The 15,292-nt window shown below is 43.7% G+C and overlaps 1 protein-coding gene across 4 annotated transcripts in view; it reads right to left on the bottom strand.

Moving 5' to 3' along the window:
- The window catches only part of PKHD1 (PKHD1 ciliary IPT domain containing fibrocystin/polyductin), a 191,966-nt gene that overhangs the window by 139,270 nt on the left and 37,404 nt on the right, over window positions 1-15,292 (bottom strand). For all 4 annotated transcript variants that reach the window (XM_015859836.2, XM_015859832.2, XM_015859833.2 and 1 more), the window contains one exon: window positions 11,326-11,476. In XM_015859836.2, coding sequence (XP_015715322.1) covers window positions 11,326-11,476 — 151 coding nt within the window. The remainder of the gene's footprint in view (window positions 1-11,325; window positions 11,477-15,292) is intronic.

Below are 15,292 nucleotides of genomic sequence, written 5' to 3'. Positions count from 1 at the left end.
ATGATAGGGACACTCTTTTATTCTGCTCTTCTATGTCTCCTGCACGCATGACATCCGTCAGGGTGAAAAGTGTCCCTGAGATAAATCAACATCAAGAAGATGACTTCTGCAATCTTCTTTTCATTCCTGACAGCATACAAAGAGTTCGCTGAAGGCAAGAATGAAAGCACACATAGAGGTTTGTGGGAAAGAAGGATTAGGGCTGTCCCAGAGAGTGCAGCAAGCACCTCACATTGTGAAACAGACAAAAACACCCCACACTTGAGCAGCAGAGAGCAACACCTTATTTGGCACACAAATACATGTGTTTATACACCCACACCAAAATGAAGAGAATCCAGTTGACTGTGCCATGCAATCAAAGAGCAAACTGAAGATGTTCAAGGGTAATGTGGGACGTAGAAGATCCCAAGACTTCTCCAAATGTTCCCAAGATGGAGGGGATACAACTTAATCCTCATCACCGGAGCACAGCAAAATGATCCACCCCCTGACAGGGAAGAGCTGCAATAGAGAGCCCACCTCAATTCCCTTAGCAAAAGCACCATGCAGTAGCCAAACTGTACAACAAAGTTTGAGAGATACTTGAATCAACTTCTTCCAGTCACTGTGAAATAAATGATATTAAAACAAAAAACACAGCACATGAATGGTTGTGCTCATCACAACTCACTAAGCAGCTATAATTACATTAAAAGTGAAAAAGAAAGAAAGCACGTTGTGGATGCCCCATCCCTGCAGGCATCCAAGGCCAGGCTGGATGTGGCTCTGGGCAGCCTGGTCTAATGGATGGCAACCCCACACATAGAAGGGGGTTGGAACTGGATGAGTACTGTGGGCCTTTGCAACCCAGGCCATTCTACGATTCTACATCTAAAGAACTGTATGGTAGGAAAAACAAAATAATAATTTCTGCCAAAATGAGCTCATTGCCTTGTGAATTACTGTAGAACTTAACCAACCTATGCTTTTCCAAGGCCAAAATATGATTGCTTTTTTTTTTTTAATGACGTTTCATCACATGTTGCTACTTAATTTCTCTATCCTTTATACAAGTGCTAAAATGCAGGTGATATTACCCTACCTAAGAAATCTATGTAACACCTCCTTCATTAATACTACATGGATCAGGGCCGGGCAGGTGGCTGGACATGAACTGTACTGAGTTATGACAAAATAATTATTTTCTTCTTCCCCCCCCCCCACCCCCCTTAAATTTTAGCAGCCTTTCTGACTTCTGCTGAGCTGCACGAGCGCGAGAAGAGAAGAATCTGGCTGGGCATGTTCTCTATGGGACTGATGAATGACCTATTCTCTTTCCAACTATTACAGGATAAATCTGTTTACACACAAAGAATTGACCTGGGCCAATGAGGTGGGACTAGAACCAGGAAGCTGGCACGTCCCAGAGGTAAAAATGTATTTGCAGCCAACAGCATTAGTAACTCAAGACCAAAAACAAGCCACGCTGTCATTAATTACTCAGACAGGGGCAGCCACAAAAGCAGTGAGAAGACCCAAAAGCCAACTGTAAACAGCTCGTCTAGCTGATTAGTTGAGAAAAAAAATGAATGGGCAGTTTTGGAGGTCAGAGCCCATGGCACAAGTCAGTCTCAGGCCAATTAGCAACTGGACAACGGCATGAGAAAGAGTTTAATCCTTATTTAAAAAACAAACAAACAAAAAATACTCAGAAATAACTGCCAAAAAAAAAAAAAAAAAGCCTTTTCCAGCAGGGGAGTAATCATTGCAATTTCCAAGCGCAGAAGGTAAGGCTCTTTGCACCAGAGGTATTTAATTAAGGACATGGAATATTAGTTTGATCTCATAGTGCTTTCCTAGGGCACTGAAAAGGCATTGCTCTTGGAGGGGGGAGCACATGTCCCACATGTAGCATGCGTAGATTTCCTAAACCCAAGCAAAAAAAGCTCGCCTGAAAACAAAGTAAAATACCAACTAACAGGAGGATGGGAGCAGGATTATATCACTCCATAACGAAAGAAACCATGACACTCATGGAAAGTCCCATGTCTGTCTGAGTCAAACGTTGTTCTCACATCTCTTGGGGTTTTATGAAGCTTATGGTGGGAGATTGATCCAAGTATTAGGTATTAGCAGGTATAACACATGTTTGGATGGTTGGACGGAACGATCTTGTAGGTCTTTTCCAACCTTGGCGATTCTATGATTCTATATCCTTGCTTGGAACTAGATGATCTTTAAGGTCTCTTCCAACCCAAGTCATTCTATGATTCTGTCTTCCAAGATGCAGACTGAAGCCTTGCAGTGTCCCTTCAATCCTGTACCTGCCCAGCAGGGTGAGGGTTTCATCCTGCATGGCTGTTATTTCAGTAATGCGAGCTTTTTTAAGTGTCTCATCCTAATCTGCGAGCTTTCAGAGCCCGCTTTCAAATGCAATGTCCTGTTTAGTTTTAGCACATCAACAACATGCTTTCTTAGCCTATCTGTATGCATTATCTAGTGCTGTAATGTATCATGAACTGAACTACAGCATCATTACAGGTAAGTGCTCAGGTTTAAATGCAAACATAATTGCATAATGTGGTACAGCCAGGAAGAATAATGCAGGAAATAGAGCCAGCTCCATCTGATAGTGCAATCTGACTGGGACGCTGGCTGTTCGGATCAAACGCACAGCCCAGATGGGGCAACCAAGAATAAAAGTGCTTTGCCGTATCTTTATTGTCATCATCAAAAACACTTATCTGCCAGAAAGGTAAAAAGGTGAAGATGGGACTCTTACAGAAAAGGTCACACAAGCAATAGGGGAACTCTGGGTTATGATGGCTATGGAGATGTCACCCATTGGTAAAGGTTACCTTTGGACTGCCACTTCAAGCTGAATTTTCTAGTTCCTAATGGGATGTTGGGTGTTGAGTGTCATTAAAAATACCAGGTACATCCCACTTTATTCCTTGCAGAAAAGGTGTCTATTTAATTGCAAGAAATCCAGATAAAGCCCAAGATCTTAATCTGCAAGGAGCTGAACAAACATTCCTGATGCAAGACAACTTCCAAACAAGGAAATATCCAGAGCAGAAATGCACTTTTCCAGACATTAAAAGAGTTAATTAAAATGAGAGAATGGCGTGCAAGAGTGCTCCTCAACTAACATGTTGCCCTCTGAACTGAGAGCCCTTTGAGTTCAAAGCACAAACTGCTGCTGTCTGAGCTATGAAGCCATCCCTTTTGGGGCTGGAACAGCCTATCATTGTTGGGAACAGATCCCCTGCAATGTGTCGTGGCTTCTACTGTCCACCCACCCACCCACAACATTTGTCTGCCTCCACATCATCTGGCAGGGTATCAAATCTAGGGCCTCTTTCCAGGGAACTTTAGTGGCACATCCATACCCCAGTGCATTCAAGTGCTTAAGGATGCAGATGGGCACCAGGTAGCATTTTCGAAGGGCAGATTTGATTTCAGGTAGAGACAGGCACTGTAACTGAAAGAGTATGTATATACATGAGCTGGACTTCCATGATCCTTGATGGTCCCAAGAGAACCACAGTCCCTAAGTGACTTAAAAACTGAGTCTGACCTTCGATTGGAATCCCAGACCTAAAGAAGTTGTGTGAAAGCAGGAAAAATCGATCAGTAAGTCAAGTGGCATCTTCTTGATTCAAGCTTATTCAAGGAAGTCGAATTTACTGAGCACCTCACAAACTGTCTTTGGCTAAAGTCACCTCTAATGAGCTCTGACACTTGAAATTTAACTGAATCTGAGCTAACAGCTCCCAGCCCTGCATCACCCATGAATTTAACGGGGAATATTTTGTTAATGCCATAGCAGCCAATTCACCTGATGCTTCCCTGCCCTGGGAATTCTGCTTTTCATCACAGGGCCCCCAGATCACCCAGTACCCTCTGCTCCTTCCCATTCTGATGGTAATCATTGGCTCATTTTTATGAGGCAGCCTTACTATCCCTTAATGAAGTCCTTTGCTCTGCAGTTATCCCCAAGGACAGATTGGGAACGAGGGGGTTCCACCTACAGAGCTGCCAATCACAGGCACACACCCAGCACTTCCAAGGGGTTGTTAACTCAGTCCATCACCCAGCTGCTGACAACTCACCATGAAAACAGCCTGGTTTTACTAGCAATCACATAAAATTAACCCTGTTGTTAAAGACAGAATGAAGGCTCTCAGGTTAATTGTGGCAGAGGGCTCGAACATGATGGTTTTCCCCTCTTGCTAGAACATTCTTAATTTATTTTTTGTTAATGAATGTTTCTGAACTGAAATTCAGTCATCCTCCAGGTACACGCTTCTTTCTCATCTTTTAGTCTGGGAAAAGCTTTGTTGTAAAACCAGCAGTAACAAAACAGGAAAAAAATAAGTGCAAAGTACAAATACTACTCATCCTTACTCCTTATGCCAAAGTCTGTACATACACAGAAGAAATTATGATGCGAGATGATTATGTTTCCATCACTCCTGGTAGCTTGCTACAAGATGAAGTTTTCAGGTCCTTGTTACCCTCAGCATACAGCCCTTTTCTTCCCCAAATGAAGCAAAACCCAGCTGTGTCCCCCACCACATTAAACTCCCAACATGTTTTCCCATTCTCCCTGGAAGTCTGATCTTAGTCAGATCTTTGGTCAAGCCACAAACAGGCACTGAACTCAGCTCTCTAGAGCTACATTCCTGTAAAGACAATGTTCATAACCCAGCATCAGATCAACCCAGGATCAGAAATGGGACACATATTCAGACAGTGACATAGAGGACTATGCCAGCAATGCAAGAGCTGTTTGGAGACATCTTCAACCCACACCACACCTAAGGAAAGCAAGACCCACTCATACATTAAGCCAAACTCCAACACAGGAGAAGAACAAGCCTAGGCTAGGTTTACCCCTAAGGAGAACAACCTTTTCCATTCAAATTCACAAGGGTGAGATGGAAAAGCTTCCCTTCAAATTCATCCAGAGCCCAAAGCCTGCATGATAGCATGGAACCAGCCAATAAACACCCCAGTGCCATTCACCCAAGTCAAGAGCAGGCTCTACAGATAGAGAACCAGAGCTGTGCTTCAACCACATAACACTGTCCAAATCTACCCAAAATGCCAAAGGAGCCAATTAGAGTCTTTCATAATTAAACAGAAAAGTGGCAACAAGGCTCTATGCAAGAGTCTGCAAGAAAACAGAGAAAATTTGCTTATAGTCCCTTGGGAAGGCTTCCTTGCATTCTCTTGACCTTAATTCAAGACTTTTCTATGTGAGGGAAGGGAAATCGTTGTTTTCTGCCCTGTAGAGGTGTGCCTCTAAAATGACACTTTCTACTCTCAATCTGTTTTTCTTTTCAGGATGGAATAAATAGAGGGAAAGAAGAAAAATGGTTCTGATTTCATGTGGGTCTGTATAAGTGGAAGTGGAAAGGTGTCAGTGTGTTGTGGGTTACTGGGAGGTGGCATCCGTATGGAGACAAAGCAATAGCCAACAGGGCTCCTGTGCAACGGGGTAAAGAGAGCTCCCAGGTCCAACTTCAAAATAACCTCTAACACCAAAAAGATGGCGGGATGAGGGAAGTGGAATAAAAGTAAAACAAAGGTGTGAGGGATAGAAGAAAAAATATACATAATTCAGCCTTTTTTTATTGTCGTTGTTGTTTTTGAGCTGAGAACAGGGAAGGAAAGAGTTAAACTTCAAATCAGGAAGCAAAAAGTTAAAGCAAAAGAGAGAGAAGAAAAAAAAAAAAAACAAACCTCACCAGAAGCAGATCTCCTAAATTTCCCATTGCAGCCCAGGGCTGATCCTATTAAAAGGAGAAAGTAAAAAAAAAGAAGAGAAAGAAAGAAAAAGAAGAACGAAAACAAAAAGAAAAGAAGGGGAAGCAATTTTGCTTATCCTTTTCCTGCATACCTAGCAGCAGGTTCTTTTATTATTTATTTACCTCCTCCCCCTTTCAGGGCAAGGCCCTCATTTTCTTATTTAGCCCAACCGAGACTGTCCTCCTAGAATGACCTTTTCTTTCCCCCCTTCTCTCTTTCACTCCTCCTCTCCTTCGTCCTCCCCCCTCCTCCTCCTCCTCGCTGCCTCCAGGCCATTGCCCTCATGCCAGTAACTAGATAACACACTCTATCAGAGATTTAAAAAAAAAAATCATTGCAAAGGCACTAGGGCTGATAGTGGCATCAATCCTAGCCTGACACAGGCTCGGGTCAACCATTTATCTCTTCGCATTGCCTGTGGTTACTGTGGAGGCCATCTTGGTTCTCTACATCTTAACAACCTTACAGATGGTCCCTTCGCTGCTCTGATAGCATCTGTACCCCAAGACCAGCTTTGTGCTTTTCTTTGTGTTCATTTGTTACTGACTCCTCCACTTCCTTTCCGCCAGGCCTGCGAATCCGACTTGCTTTGGCGTGTTCCTATCCCTGCCTCTGAAAACAACCATGACCAAGGCAGGAGGTTAAGAAATAGAGGGTGAACTTGCTGGGTTGCTAAAAGCGAAGGTTTATAACATATATATGTGTATGTATATATACACATCACATTTTAGGAACTTTCCATCTGGTCCTACTCTTGACTTCCCATCCATTCCCCAGATCAGAACGCATCCATCCTTGCAGGTGGCATACTTCACTCGTACCCTGTTTAACCACTCGTTTTCGGGCAGTGGTTTTCCTCAAAGGGGAACACTGGGGGGGTAAAAAAAAGCAAAAAGAGGATCTTTTTGCTTTCTGACAGCGTTTGGTGCTCCAGGAAAACAGGACAGAGATGAAGATGGATAACCAAAGGACACAGAAGAAAGCTTAAGAATGAGAATGTGTTAAGGCTGTACCCATTTCTGGAGCTAAGGGATGAAGAAGCTTGAAAGACAACATCACATCTTCAGCTTTAGCTAATATTTCCTACTGAGCTACTGGATCTGTTTTGTATATACACATATATGCATATATTGGGTTGTGCTGTGTGGAGCCAGGAGTTGGACTTGATAATCCTTTTGGGCCCCTTCTCACTCAGATTTTCTGAGATTCTACATATTTAAATCATACATCTACAAGCAGAGGCAACCAACTACAATCTTCTCATCCTCAGCGTGCACCCATCAGACAATAATGCAGTACAAGAATGGCACTAAAGTGATACTGAAAGAATATCACATATCTACTACACAGAGCACAAGAACCCTGCTGGTCCATCACCCGCAACCCTCACAGACACACAGCATGGTCAGAGGATGTGGCATTGCCACCTACATAAAGTACTAGATAACTCCAAAATGCAAAATCACCTCTTCTCCTTCACTTGCAAATAATGTGGTGCCCAGAGAGATGGTAAATGAGGAAAATAAGAACAGAAAAGAAGGCTCTGGGCAGCCTGGTCTGGTGATTGACGACCCTGCCTGTGGCAGAGGGGTTTGAAACCAGATGATATTTGAGGACCTTTTCAACCCAGGCCATTCTGTGATTCTAGGGAAGGCTGTGATTCTAAGATAAATAGGAATACAAGAGACTTGGAAAGCTGGACCTAATGGAGTGAAGTAGAATCTGAAAAGCAAAAGTCCCTTCAGTGACCGTGCAGTTCTCAGATGAAGCCTTTGCTTTTTTTTGTTGGTTCTACTTTTTCCTCTCTGAGAAGCAAACAAAGCAGTTATCCCAGTTTCAATTGCTGAACAAAGAAGTCAATGCTATTCTTATATCTCAAGACCTCACCTTAATGCCCTGTTGAAAAAAAAATAGCAGTGCAGCAGACCCAGGCAGAGCCAAAGTCCAAGAAGGCATTTGCATCTAGCAAGTTATTTCTCCATCAGCCCTCTGTTTCTTAATGGAGACTCCCTGAGGGCTGGGTTGCAGAGGATGCCCGTTTAGCTTCCCTATGACTGACTTAATGCACATGGCATCTGCCCTCCAATGAACATTATATCACCCACCTGGGCCTGAAGTGGAAGGAGGAATCAGCACAGGGCAACGCTGCTCAAACAGCGTGCTTACACGACGATTAGGTCCGGTCCACTGATCTGGAATAATAATCTGAAGGCTCACTAAGCACAATGGGTTTGGAGACATCTAAGCCTGGCCAAACCTTCCCATGAGCATCCTTTACACACTGTATCAGTGTTTTGCATGTCTCATCAGCATCACTGTGGCTGACATCTCATTATGTAGCCAAGGTGGCAGTGGACAGGTACTGAGTGAGCATTAGAACTTCTCCCTTGCATTAGTGAATCTGTATCCTCCCATTATCCAGTGTACCACGAAGCTGTGAACTAATTAAGTCCTGTGGGATATACAGCCAGTGTTGGATATTTTTTCTTTCCTTCCCCCCCACCCCCACTTCTCCTTTTGGCTGTTTAAACTGAATTACATACAGATACCAAAATAATTCTGCAACTCTTCCTGAGATAATAACGGAGCGAGTTACAAACACTAACGATGCTGAATACAGCAATGGGGCAGAGGCCTGCTGCTAACTTTCTGTGACCTACTTCAGTCCTACGGTGGCAAGGATTCCAAATATAAATGGAGGAAAAGGGCCAGAATCAGTCTATCAGTCTAAACCCATTAATGGTATTTTGGAGGAGATATCTGGGCATGGAGCAAATCCCAGGAATATGCTGATTCGGTGAACTTCAGCCCAATGAAGTCTGCTAAGCAACAGGTCTCCAGCCAACAGCTTGAAAACTCCAGCAATCTGTGGGGTCCTCTAAATTCAAACACAAGCCCAGCTCATTCTGCACCCATGGCAAACAGAGAAAAGAGTTGAAAGAATGTGTTTTGCCTCTCATCTCCTGAAATACAGCACTTTTCCTCAACTGAGGATCTTACCCAAAACTCTTCCAAGAGGTTTAACCAGCATGGGAAATATGAGGGACTGATTCAAAGCAGCAGCACGAACAAGGTGAACAGGGCAGATACAGCCTTCTAATTCTGGATGACAGCTACAGCCTAATTTGCAAGCAGAGATGTGTAACAAGAGGTAGAAGAGCTCTTCGCAGAATTAGGCTTCCCCATCTCATGCAGATCATCCAAAAGTTAAGCTTCCTAGAGATGAGATCTTCTCATTTAAACACATCTTCCCATCTATTGATGAAGAAGTGTTTTTCCCCAAGTCTCATATCCCTTACACTCCACTCTACAAAAACTATTTGGAGGTTTTATCCCATTTTCTGCCCTGCAACAAGTTTGTTCTCTTTTCTTACCACTCCATGCTCTTGATAACACAAGACTATCAAGCCTTTCTGTCATGCCTCTTTTCCCTTCTGCCATCCTGGAGCAAACACTGCTCCAACACCAATAATAAGCAAGAAAAACTGAAATGGAGAGCACAGTATCTGTGCTTGTGGAGTGCTTTGAGATCCTTTCATGTGGGTGCGACAGAAGTGCCAGATGTTATTATAAAGAGATGCATTCCCATTACTTGTACAGAGTTGTGCCGCCTGCTAATAGCACCATTATCCTATGGCACGTGGTGCTATTAATGCATTTCACTGCTTGGTGCAGAACCTGGGGACCATTATTTCCACTGGAAAGGTAAGGCCAGTTCACATGACATGATTTAAATCTCTACAGTGAAGCATGCATATGCTGCACCAGGTCGTAAATCTTAACGGGATGCTGTCAGCAAGAAAGGGACCAAAATTGAAACCATTTATCTGAACTCCCCACCCATCCACCTCTGTTCACCCAGGCTGGTTTTGGGAAGAGGGATAAAATGATTCCAAATGCCTGCTGGGTTCATTAAGCAGCAGCAAATCCCAGATCAGAAAGCACTGCTGGTTTCATCCTGCACTCCCTCCATTCCTTTAGGATGCTCAGCTCCCCGTTTCACCCCACACTCAGCGGAAAAACCACAGCAGGGACAACCCTCACCACTCTTTCCTTTGCTGGTTGCCAGCTGAGCCAAAATGACAGACTGTCACCATCTCATTGCTGACACTAAGGGGCAACACAAAGCAGTGGGTGACAGCTCCTCTACACTGCAGCCTGTGCTCTACAGCAGTAGAGACATCTTTTGCACACTGGGTAATGACAACCTAAAGGAAAGGAGTAGTTGCTGTCTGACCTGACACAGGCCTAAGTATGCCCCTGTGCTGACCTCTTGCATTTCCTGGCCTTGAATGCCTGCAGGGATGGGGCATCCACAGCCTCCTTGGGCAACCTGTTCCAGTGCGTCACAACCCTCTGGGTGAAAAACTTCCTCCTAATATCCAACCTAAACCTCCCAAATTAGTTTTAAACCATTCCCCCTTGTCCTATCACTATGCAATAATGGTATTTTAGGATGCTTGGCTGCAAGAACAATATACAAGTAAAATAGATTTACAGAGCAAATATTCAGAGATTCTCAGCTTATTAAAAGCTTCAGAATCTGATGCTGGAAACACACCAAAATGACTTGTACAGAATACCTCCACTGCTCTTGGGCAGGGTTGTAGATACAGCAACAGAATTCTTATTGTGGATAGAGATAAAAATTACCAGAAGAGCTTTAACATAAATCCTGAGCAAATGAATTTCAGCTTCCCAGGTCTCACCTGTACTAGGAAGGATACATGATAATTTGATTTACCAGAGGAAAACCAGCATTTGTTCTCATAAGCCAGGAGTGAAACTCTTCCCCCCTGTACTGGTAGAACTCCACCAACATCTTAGGAACTGCTCATTTAGGATGATAACATTGGGCAGTCAAAGGATACCCAGCTGCTCTGAATTCCTTATCACCAGAGGCACAACCCAGAACTCCAGCTCAACACCTTCAAAAACACTGCAGAACCCCCAAGAGCTGTGAATGGTTTGGGTTTGTGTTATATTTGTAGAGACTGAGCCTTACAGTGATGTTAGCTCAGAGTCATGAGGTTCTGTGATAAACACATTGTGGCTGTACTCCTGCAAGAGAGACTGTCCTGTCTCAGTTCTGGATATGAAAGAGGAGCAAAACCCACATAGAAGCAGAGCTACACAAATGCTGAATGCTAAGTTTGTATTGGAAAGCTGGAACTTCGTGTGATCAAATAACAGAAAAGAACACTTTTAGAATAGAATTTGTATCAATACATCAAAAGACAGAGCTTAAAATACATAAAAAGATACACACTGCCCGGAAAATAAAGTAGGGCTCGTTTATGTCTCATAAAACACCATCAACCATAGTTAAGCACCAATACAGCTGCACAGCATTACAACCGCTATTCAAAGTTGGAAAGCTTTTAATATTATATATAGCTGCTGCTCAGCCTAAATTGTTTCTTCTTTTTTTTTTTTCTCCTTTTTTTGCCTCCTTTAAATGTACACAATATTACAAATTTAATTTTAAGCTGTTTGAATCAGTCTGTAAAAGAGATTTGATTATACCTGAGTGTTCTGGCCCCAGTTTTTCCATATCTCAGTAATCTTGGCGGTAATTGGCTGATTAGCTCCCTCACACTCCATCTCTGCCTCAGTTTCCATGGTAATGTTACAGGAGCTATTATAGATGAGAACTTCATCTCTTTCCACTTTAGGGCTGAAACGAGAAGGGAGGTTAAATGGGGTGTCATCAATCTTAATGAAATGCAATTATTTTTACTCTTATTAATCATTGCAAGCCATTAGCTTGTGGCAACTCCTGGCCACCATTTGTCAAACTTTGCAAATTTCTGTAATTTTGTTTCCATTCTTTTATTGTTTATTTGTTTTTTCCCCCCCTCCTTTATCTGCACACGCTTACGATAAAATACATGCATAAATATCTCTCAGTGATGCCTTTCTGCTTCTCCAAACTATCGCAAACAGCAGCAAATGCCATTCTAGGACCAAGGAAGATAAGTGCAGACAACAGCTTAGGAATCAGCAGCGCTGGGATCAAAGATGGACTCCTACATGGAGCAGGGTTTGCTCATGTCCCCCCCTCCCCATCCTACTCACACTTAGCAATAGGGAATGAATAACTTGCGACTCCCTTAGGGCAAGTGGAGAAATTGGAAAAGCCACACAACTGGCTAACTGGTCCCTAATTCCAACTGTGAAAAAATGAGCTCATTTAGGGGTTCCAATTCCTGCTACCCAGCTGATTGCAATGATGCTTTGTTGCTAGCATTGGAACATTAACTTAGTAAATTAATTAAACTTACTTAACAGCCCAGACTAAGCAGATTCGATATATGTGCCAGTTACACTAACAGACATTTCCTCCAAAGCCTCCCCTTGAACAGGAGGGAAAAGTAATAGAAAGGGTGGTGGGGAAGAGATATTTTTCCTGGCTCTTGCTGCTGAGAGCTGCTGGCTTTGGTAGCATTTCGTTACGAGGGGCTACAGGATCCAAGATCCCTCAAAGTGAGGGGAAGGCTTCCCCGTTTACTTGTGAAGACTTTGGGACACTTTAGCGTCACTTTTCATTCCTTCCTTTGCCATCACGCCGCCTTCTTCTCACCCATCAAATACACACCTTGCAACTCGTAGGAAGGAGAGCAGAAGCTTTGAATGTTGATTTAGAATCCTATAACAGTTTGGGTTGGAAGACATCTTAAAGCCAACCCATGGGCCATGGGCAGGAACACCTCCCACAGCTCAGGCTACACACAGCCCCATCCAGCCTGCCCTTGGGCACCACAGGGATGGGACACCCACAGCTCACCTGTTCCAGTGCCTCGCCCCCTCCACGTAAGGACTTTTACTCAACAGAACAGAGGATCAGTTTGGTAGAACCTGGATTTTCAGGAGTTTCCAAATGACTAATGTCAGGAGCGCAACTTCTACCCGTATCAACCCAACAGCCATAGCTTCCTTGAGAGCACAGCGATCAGGATGATTTGGTGCACCTGCATTTTTCAAGCTGGGCTGAGTGCGGTGGCTCACTGAGCAAACAAGGAGCTGCTCTAACTGCAGGTAGGGGCCTTTGTTCTGTTGCCCCTTCTTTAGGGTAGGAGGAGGTTAACGCGCTAAAGGAAGCAGCCACAGTAGCAGCAGCCACAGAAAAAAGGAAAAAAAGCTTTCTGCAAGTAGCTGAACCTTTTTAACAGTGAATTTTTCTTTCTATATTTAAATGAACCTTTCCCTCTGCTGTATCAATAATCAAAAGCCAGCCGTAGGGAACGGCGCTCTCTTTTGATAGCAACACTTTGAGAACTGCTCCTGTCCTGTGCGATAATTCAATGGACTGGGCTATCTTTCAAGACTGCAGAGTACTTCTTTTTCATGCTACAAGAAAAAGCTGCATCTTTAAATAACCAACTGTTTTAAAGGGAGAAGGGGCATGTTTTTGGCTCAGCTGGCAACTTGCTGCTAATTGAAGTCAATGGAGAGGAACTCCAAGTGCTAATCATAGAACGGCATGGGTTGAAAAGGACCATAATGATCATCTGGTTTCAACCCCCACCACCAGACCAGGCTGCCCAGAGCCACATCCAGCCTGGCCTTGAATGCCTGCAGGGATGGGGCATCCACAGCCTCCTTGTAGGCAAAGGGCCAACTCCCCCCTGTTCCTGAAGAAGTGCTCCTGTATCTTCAATGTAGGATGACGTTAAGGAATGGCACAGTTTTACAAGAAGAAAGAACAGGAAAGATTTAACATCTAGTTAAGTCAGCGATGCTTTCTATGCCTTAGTTCCCAACCTGGGATGAATGTCTGAACCGCTGAACCTACGTGCAGAACTCATTCATCTGCCTTTTTATTATTACTTTCACTTACAGTTATTAATTAGAGCAACCAGCATGCATTATTTCAGGAATTCCCCTAACAATTCATTCAATCATTTTCAAACCCTTTGCTACAAACTGCGCTCAGTATTTGGAAATGGGATGTCTTCTGAAATTCAAGTTTGAAAACACATTCCCAAGAGCTCTGAGATAGATCATTTGGTTCACTTCAACTCCCTTCCTCTATTCTTCCCTAGATTTTCAGATCACGAAACTCATCTGAAATAAGTCCTTCTTCTCTGTCCTCTCCCACCTTAAGTAAAACCCTGTTTAGAAATGGACTCACCGGACTAATACATCAACCTGCTGGAAAATTCCTTTTGAGCCCATACTTGAAATTCTACACAAGGTCTAAGTGTGAACACAACAGAAGGAAAATGTAGTGACAACTTAAAAAGGTTTAAGTTTGGAAAAGGCAAAAGCAGTAGGTAAAATGATGATCAACTTGATCTAGAATGCATAGAGATGTTAAACTGTTTCTGGGATGTAGACAATTAGAAGGGCAAAAACATGGTTAAGAAAAATAACGAAGCAGCCATAAAATGATCTGTGTGACTTTTCATCACCATCACACAACAAACTCAGGTTCAGACCTCCCACCCCCTTCACTCCACTGATACCAGGATGAAGCATCTACAGCAGCAGAACTGCAGAAATCCAAACCAGGAAAATAAAACCATCATAATAACCCCCATAATACGGGTGTTTAAGCAGTGAAGAGCTGAGCATAACTTTGAAAGCAATAAGCAAAAGCATTAATCTTGGGCTGCCTCATCCCTCTCCAGTCTGAGTTACCTAGTGCCCTTCTACAACAGCATAACTGCATCCGTGTACAAGGGAAGAGTCACTGATGTCATCTATGTCAACTTCAGTATGGCCTTTGACACGGTCCCCCACAACATCCTTCTCTCCAAATTGGAAAGATATGGATTTGATGGGTAGACCATTCGATGGATGAAGATCTAATTGCGAGATCGTACCCAGGGAGTGGTGGTCAGTGTACAGCCTAGAGAAGAGAAGGCTGCAGGGAGAGCTGAGAGCAGCCTGTCAGTACCTAAAGGAAGGCTCTAAGAAAGAAGGGGACAGACTCTTTAGGAGGGTCTGTTGTGTAGGAGGAGGGGAAATGGTTTCAAGCTTAAAGAGGGGAGATTTAGACTGAATATAAGGAAGAAGACTGTTAGGATGAGAGCAATTAAGCACTGGCACAGGTTGCCCAGAGAAGTGGTGGTGCCCCATCCCTGCAGACAGCCAAGGTCAGGCTGGATGGGCTCATAGCACTGATGGAGCTGTGGGTGTCCGGTTCAGTGCAGGCAGTGGGACAGATGGCCTTGAAGGGGCCCTCCCAACTCAAACAATTCTATCAGAGCTTAAAAGCTGATGGGGTGACAACAACAGACCAACAGGCAGATGCTGTAACTGTATTACTGCTGTCCTTGTTCAGCAATTCTTCCCACCTCAAGACAGAGCTCCGTTGATGACTCCTAACACTACTGGTGGGACAAGAACCAGATAAAGGACAAGGATCAAAACTCTGCAACTCCACTGAAGTTCGTGAACAGCACCAGCGAGCGCTGCCCATTGAAACAAAGCACACATAGTGCACTGCAGCAATATTCTAACTCCCTATATAGGGCTTAAATGTCTT

This window comes from Coturnix japonica, chromosome 3, assembly GCF_001577835.2.
Source record: "Coturnix japonica isolate 7356 chromosome 3, Coturnix japonica 2.1, whole genome shotgun sequence".
Classification (NCBI taxonomy): Eukaryota; Metazoa; Chordata; class Aves; order Galliformes; family Phasianidae; genus Coturnix; species Coturnix japonica.
This window is presented reverse-complemented; position numbering and strand designations above follow the sequence as displayed.